Here is a 7,721-nt window from a genome sequence, read left to right on the forward strand (position 1 = left end):
ATGGTGATGGTGATGATGGTGATGGTGATGATGATGATGATGGAGATGGTGGTGATGGTGATGTGTAAAGATGGCAACAGCAATAATAATGGGGATGGGGCGCCTGGGTGGCACAGCGGTTGAGCGTCTGCCTTCGGCTCAGGGCGTGATCCCGGCGTTATGGGATCGAGCCCCACGTCAGGCTCTTCCGCTATGAGCCTGTTTCTTCCTCTCCCACTCCCCCTGCTTGTGTTCCCTCTCTCGCTGGCTGTCTCTATCTCTGTCAAATAAATAAATAAAATCTTTAAAAAAAAAAGTAATAATGGGGATGATGAATACGAGGGTGGTGGCTTCTGTTTATTGAGAACTCACTTTGTGCACAGAGAAGTTAGTTAAATCCCCTGTTCTAGGACTCAAAAATGGCCAGCGGTAAAGCCTACTGGTGAATATTTTGAGCTTTGTGGGCCATACAGGCGCTGCGGTAATGACTCAACGCCGCCGTGCTCGCATGAAAGACCACAGACAATGCACAAGCAAGCATAGCTGTGTCCACTAGAACAGTATTGACAAAAACAGACCGTAGTTGGCCAAGCCCTGCACTGGCCCACCATCCCTACACCAGTCTCTTCTACTCTTGGGCTTCACATGGTCATCCTTGGCCATGGGCCTGATTCCAGACTTCTCCCTCACACCCTGGGCTGTTTACCACTTGAAATCCACCCTCAAATGATGCAGAACCACAATAGATGAGAGGTTAGCTAGGTCTTCCCAAGTGATCAGACTGTCCTCTCTGGTGTCCCTCCCTCCCAGGGCCAGAAAAGGCTGCCACCAGGAGAAACACATGCACGGCCTCCGGACCCACGCAGCGGACCAAGCACGCGGGGTCGCCGGCCCAGCCGCCCCCTGGACTGTGGTATCTGGCGGCGGCGCCCCCAGCACCAGCCCCTCCTGCGTTTGCCTACGTCTCCTCGGTTCCCATCATGCCTTATCCGTCAGCCACCGTGTAAGAACCTTTCTCTCTCTTCCTCCCTGCCTGTCTCACTCGCTTCAGAATTCACGGTCAGACCTGTGTCACGCAGCTGAGAACCCGGGCGCCCCGTACCCCTGTGGTTCCCCCACGTGTATAATGTGCAGAGCAGGCTGGACACTCGTGTAGTCACTCAACAAACCCCAAATGCTCGCTGCATACCGGGGAGACAGATTGCCGGTGGGGGGCCCGCAGTGAGGAGCCCAGCAGAGGGCCCTGTGCTCTAGGAGCTCACAGGGAAGGCGCCTGGGAAGCTTCCCGTTTCCTTGTGGGACTTCCCGGCAGGCTGCTAGGTGCACACTCACTGTCTCCTAATGGGCGTTCTTTTTGAGAACAGTTCTAGACGTATAGAGAAATGGAGCAGATAGTACAGACGCACACAGCTTCCCTCATTCTTCACATCTTACACTAATAGGGCACATTTGACAGTGAGCCAATATTAATACATTATTACTAACTAAAGCCCACAGCTTATTCGGGTTTCCACAGTTTTTACCTGAACCTTTCTACTCCGGGATCCACCCAGGAGGCCACATAGGTGCCCCTGGGTTGTCATGGTCCTTAGGCCCCTCTTGGCTGTGACCGTCTCTCAGACTTTGCTGGTGTCTGAGGGCCTTGAGCTCTGAGGAGGACGGGTCAGGGCCGATGGCAGGGAGGAGCTCTTCCATTTCCCGTGGATTTGGATCTAACATCCGCAAGAGAGCAAAGACTTGAGCAGTGGGGGCAGAAGTGGTTCAGGGTGTGGACTCCGAGCTGCACTGGAATCCCGGCTGCCACTTCCTGCTGCCGCAGCCTCAGTAAAGCTACTGCCTCTCTGGGCCTCAGTTTTCCCCATCTGGTAAATGGGGTAATAGTCTCGACCGGGGACAGTTGTGCGAGGATTAAATGAGGCGCGAGGCCAGACGCAGGTGAGATGTGTGATGCGGCGGTGCCGCAGCCGCCGCTGCCCGATAAAGGCGGCGCTACTCACAGCCGAGACGCTACTGGGCAGCACTGTCGTTAGGAAGAAGAAAAATGAGAAAAGGGGCTTCAACAGGACAGGAAGGTGCAGGGGAGAAATAGCCTGAACCCTGAAATTAGATCTGTCATCCCGTCCCGACGATCAGCAGCTAGTTCTATGCCTCAGTTTCCCTCAGTGGGAAATGAGTTGGTCGGGAGACGGTCAGAAGCCTGTGTCTGTGGCAGCAAGAGGCCAGAGTCGCTGTGCGGCTGCGCTTGCTGGGAGCGGAGGCACCGGTGCCATCCAGCCCCCGTCCCCGTAAGGTCTCGGGCCTGCGACGTGGGTTCTGGCTGCCCTTGGCGGACGCTGGGAACATTCGCCCCTCAGCTGCCGGGAGGCCGACTGCGTGCTCAGGCCCAGCAGAGGGGCTTGAGGCATCGCCTGTGCTCCCGGTCAAGGGCAGGAGAGGTTTCCTGGAATTTGGTGGCCCAGGATAAAGCTGCGAGTGTCTGCGGTAGGCAGGGTCTCTCTGTTCTGAGGCTGTTCCATACCCTTCCAGGCCTGACCTGTGGTCAGACAACCAGGTTGCTGCCCAGGCCTGGCCAGGCCATAGGGAAGGGGAAAGGCCCTGAGCTGTAGTGCCCACAGACCTGGCCGGTGGTAGCCATGGAACCTTGGGGGGGGGGGTTGCTTTGTTCCCAGTCTGTGCCTCAGTTTTTTCCTCTGTGAAATGGGTTGTGGTAAGGATGAAATGAACGAATGCATGGAAAGCCCACAGTATCTAGAAGCTGGCCGGGAACCATAGTACTTCCAATGCTTCCAGAATTTGGGCTGATGATGCCCTGAAGTTTCTCCAGCTGTCATCAGTGAGACTGAGCATGCTCACTGACAGGCCAGGGGCCCCTTAGAAAGTTTATGGGCCTGTGCTGCCCCCTGCTGGCCAGCTGCCTTATAGCCCCTGCACCAAAGGCTTGGTAGCTAGGAAGGTTTTCTGATTTGATTCTGTTTGGGTGGGGGGGGGGGGGCTGTAGCTTCTGCCTTAGGGGGAGTTTTAAGTCCCTTTGGGGCCAAGCGGGTTATCAAATGATTAGAAGGTAGGGTGTGTGGAAACCCTGTAGTTAGACCGGATAGTCCCTGAAGGAGGGAATTGGATTCAAGAATCCTGTTCATTGGGTTCAGATGGCATCTCCTGGTTGCTGATTAACGAGCTCTGGGTGTGAGCGCAGCGCTGGCCCTGGCAGCTCTCTGACGCTGAGCTGACATTTACAGAGGCACTTGGAGTGCCAGGCAGCAGACAGAGCTTTTCCCCGGAATGTTCCTGTGGGATCTATCCTGGGAGGTGGCTAAGTGTGGAATTTTCAGGTGGGGGGACAGTCCTTGAAGGGTGCAGTGCCCTGGCCAGGGTCCTGTGGCCACCCCGCGGAATGGCTAGGATTTGGGGCAGGCCTCCTGCATCACTTTGCCTCTCTGAGCTTCTCTTGCTCGTCCATGAAATCAGCATGACTGTAGCCAGCGAATAACTAAGTTAAGCGCTGGTACAGAAAACACTGAACTCAGAGCCAGGCACCCGGGACCCAGGATGCAGTGGCATCTCCGGGTTAGGCACCGCCTCTGTTTGAGGAGCTGCCAGACCGGTTCCCAAAGTGCTTGCACCGTTGAACGTTCCCACCAGCGCTGTGGGAGCCTTCGGATTTCTCCAGATCCTCACCAACATCTGTCTTCGGGCTTCAGTCATCCAGTGGTGGCCAAGCGCACGACATGGCATCCCCTGTGGTTTTCAGTTGCGTTTTCCTGATGGCCCAATGCTGTTGAGCATCTTTTCACGTGCTTGGTGTCCATTTGCATATCTTCTTGGGCGAGACCTCTATTCTGATCCCAGCAAAGCTCTCTCTTCCCCCCTACGCTGTGCACAAATGTGGGTCAGAAGAAGGGGGAGCAAGAATAAGACCAGAGTACAGTTTGCCAAGCAAGATGCCAGTGACAGGCTCCGGCCAAGTCCTCCTAACGTTATCCCGCTTCATTTAGGCCAGACCCTCTCTCTCCGTGTCTCCTCCACTCGCTTTCTTCCACGACACTCGGGCCGCACCCTCTTCCTGCAAGTTGCTGGTTTGGCGACGCTAGCTGCGTGCTGTAGTGAGTCCCTGGAGAAATCCATGCTGCAGCTCGTGGCTCCTACCACATCCTCCCCAGCACGTTAAATGATACCCCACATCCCTGTAGGGCCGGGCCAGGAAGGACACCCTTCCACTTGCCGCCCTGGAGGAGTGAAACCAGACCCCCCACTCCTACAGAGTCCCATAACAATCACGTCTCTTCACTGCGCCACACTTGGCCAATGGCCCCATGTTATGTTTCCGGTGAAGGGGGTTTCCTCCTGACCTGGGGTGATGCTGGTCTCCCTGCGATCTGGCTCTCAGGTTAGAAGCCTCAAGAAGGCAGCCGGTCACCAGTGTAACCCCAGGGCCAGGCGCACTGGCTACCACATAGTGTAGGATCGAACAATATTTACTGAGTACACGGGGGAGATTGAACTAACCGTTTTTGGGGACCTGATCTGGGTCAGGCCCTCCTGTTTCTCATCCTTCATCCTTCCAACACATCTCTCAAGTCGCTGTTTATGATTCCCATTTTAGAGCTGAGGACACTGAGCCCCCAAGCGTCGGGGCCAGGGACCAGCCGGGGCTTAGAACGGGGTGCATTCCAAGCCTGGTGCTCTGCTCAGCCCTCTGCGCAGTCCGTGAACGCAGCTCCCTCTCCCCTCAGGTATTACGTGCCTCCAGGACCTACCTCCGCTTGCTCGGCCCAGCCAGCCCCCGCCAAGTGGCCCCCCATGGCCCCCTCGCGACCGGCCAGGGCGCCCCGGCCCTCCATCCAGCTGCACCTGGAGGACCTGGAGGAGCTCAACAAGGCCCTGACCCGAGCCGTCCAGGCCGCCGAGAGCATCCGCTCCACCACCAAGCACATGAGCCGCTCCCTGTCTGCCGACCTGCGCCAGGCCCGAAGCCTGCGCGGCTCCTGCCTCTTCTGACGTCACTGGGGCTCCGAACCAGCTGGTGGGGGCAGGTGGGCAGGCGGCCTGCAGCTGTCCCCCGGGCCAGGAGTCAGCTGGAGCCACTCGGGAAGGCCCCATAGACCCCTCCTGAGAGGTCTCCTTCCAGCACGGGCCCTGCCTGCTCAGCGTCTTCAAAGCACAAGGGGTGTTGGCGGCTCATCGAGAGAAGGAACTTTCAGGGGCCCAGCCCCCACAGGAAGTGCTGGGCCCAAGGCCCCCTTCTGCCCAGATGCGGTCTCTGGGGGTCTCCTGGTCGTGCACTGTCCACCTCTGGCTAATAATATGTTTTTCAGATACAGATGGACAGATTTTTTTTAAACGGAGTTTTCCTGGTCTTAGATCTAACCTCTGAGGCCCAATAAGCAGGGCTAGGGCCAGGGTCTCCGGGGCAAAGGTGTCTCCTCACCGGTGACCAGCCGCTCTGGAGTCGGCCTCTCTGGGAAGGACACAGCTGGGCACTTTCCTCCTAGTGACCGATGGCCAGTAGGGCACGTTGGGGCCATGGAAATGTCAAGATGTCGAGCCCCCAGCATGACGTGCGCCCAGCAGTCCGTGGCTGGAGAGGCCTTTCCCATGGGCCTGCTGGGAAGGGAGACCCCCGGCGAGGGCCCAAGGAAGCTGTCCACCATGGTCCCTCTCTGTACCTCCTCCCGACAGCCCCAGTGCTGTCCCTGGGATCCCTGTGGGATTTGGCTTGTGGCCAGCTACCTGCCAGGCCCCGCTGGGCAGCGGGAAGCCAGCCCGTGTTCTGTTCCCTTCCCTTCTTCAGCGTGTACCTCAGCTTTTCTGGGATGTGTATGCATCAGTGATAATTGGATATTGGAGGTGTTTAAAAATCTATTTTCATGAAGAATGAATATTGATCTTTTACAAAAAGAAGAAAAGAAAAAAAAAACATTCCCAAGGCTGCCCACATCTGTGGTGTGTGTCATCGACTTGCGGTTTCTTAACTCCAGTGTGTGGGGTGGAAGATTCGATGAGGAGCCGAACCCTTCCCGCGGGGACCTTGCCCGTTTCCCGACTTTCCCTGCCTTCCTGTGCTGGCTTCTGTTTCTCCAACCTTCCCCCCTCCCTGTGTCAGGACCTGGAGCTTTTGCCTGGCGGGTCTGCCTGGCCAAGCCCCTCCTTGCTGAGGTCAGAGCTGTTAGGAGACACACAGCAGATCTGTGTCTGCCAAAGCACGAGCCTGGACTCTCTTTCCAGTGCTCCGTTTAGTAGCAAACAGCAACACCGGTCACCCTTTACGGAGCACCCACTAGACGTCGATCCCTGAGCTCAGTGCTCAGCACAGGGGCTCACACAGGGCACAGCCTGGCCTCCAGGCCCCCCGCCATGTGCCCCCTTTGGCGATGAGAGACGGAGGTTCTAGAGGGCTCTCTGCCCCACCTCACGATGTCTGACTCTGAAGTCTGTGTTGTTACCGCCGCCCGCTGCGGCTTCCCTTGCCTTTTTCTTCAGCCGCCCCTCACCCCCCACACTTGCCCCTCCTGCCCCCCAGGACCCGTTTCGATTTCATTTTTCAGCGGGTCTTTCTCAGTGGAGTGAAAATGGCAGTTCTCTGAGAAGGGACGATTTCTTGTGGGTTCTGAGCCTCCAGGTCCACCCAGTCCTGGGTGCCAGGAGGCTCTTCCAGGGAGATGAGGAGGGGAAGGGGGAGCCAAGGGTGCGGCGGTGCTGGGCGTGGGCCCAGGGCAGTGTCCCCAGCCTCAGTGCCCTGGGCGCGGTGTGGCTCCAGCTTTGAGCTAAGGATGCTGCCTCCTGGGTCTGTGCGGACTGGCTCTTGGGACGGCGGTGGCGCGTGAGCCACAGGACGGGGCGTCAGGACCAGGGCGATGACCCCGTCACTCTGGATGGCTTAGGCCGCTCCGGCACGGAATTGCCTCAGCAATGTGGCCCCACTTTCGGCCACCTGAGTGGTGCGGCTTCCCTCCCCTGCCGGTAACTCTCGTAGCCACCGGGTGTGTAAGGAGCCGGCCTTCCTTGCTGGACTCCCGGTTTCGGGGGCTCCATTTTCTCCATGCCTCGAAACAGGCCTGCCTCTGACGTGGCCCCATCTCCAGGGCTTCAAACATATTTGCAAGATGGCTGGTTTCTAGGGGCCGACCTCCCCCCAGGGATGTCCTTGTGGGCATCAGATGGGCACCCCGAGAACACTCCCTGGAGACACACAGCCCCTCTGGCCTCGGCCCCGAGGCCTCTCCCCGTCCTGCCCCTGCGGAGACAGCCTCCTCTTGCCAGGATGCTCACTGCAGCCTCTGCAAGACTCTGCCTCCAGGCCGGCCCCTCCCAACGCTCTCCCCAGATGGCAGGGTGATGTCTGAGGTGAGGTCCTCAAGCTTGGCACCACACACCCAGGTCTCCCCCCGCCCCCATTCACCTGACCTCCTCCCAGGGCTCTGCCTCAATGTTTCTCAAACACATCCTCTCTGAGCCTCGGCTTGCAGCTGGAGCACCAGGTATTTTCCGCTCCATATCTTTCTAGACTGGTTCAGATGCCCCTTCCAGGAAGCCTTCCCAGACTTCCACTGCAGAAGGAACCTCCCCCGTGCTGGGCTCCCACAGCATTGTGTGCCTATCATCATTCCAGATGTGGTGGCTGTGACAGCGGGGGCTCTTCTCACCAGGGACACGGGCTTAGCCACTGATCAGCCAGGGCTCGGCTCAGGCCAGGCTTCCACATGCATGAATGCATGAGGGACGGAATGAGCAAACGACCACCTGCC

At 58.0% G+C, this 7,721-nt stretch overlaps 1 protein-coding gene across 1 annotated transcript; it reads left to right on the forward strand.

Annotated features, from left to right (window-relative positions):
* Positions 1–398: 398 nt before the first annotated feature.
* Positions 399–5,678, forward strand: LOC103680132 (microtubule organization protein AKNA-like). The gene is made up of 3 exons (XM_008709661.2): positions 399–408; positions 790–982; positions 4,710–5,678. The coding sequence occupies exons 1-3, from the start codon at positions 399–401 to the stop codon at positions 4,972–4,974; spliced, it is 468 nt and encodes a 155-aa protein (XP_008707883.1). The 3' UTR covers positions 4,975–5,678.
* The last annotated feature ends 2,043 nt before the right edge of the window (positions 5,679–7,721 follow it).

Source organism: Ursus maritimus, unplaced genomic scaffold (assembly GCF_017311325.1).
Source record: "Ursus maritimus isolate PB19 unplaced genomic scaffold, ASM1731132v1 scaffold_235, whole genome shotgun sequence".
NCBI classification, from domain to species: Eukaryota; Metazoa; Chordata; class Mammalia; order Carnivora; family Ursidae; genus Ursus; species Ursus maritimus.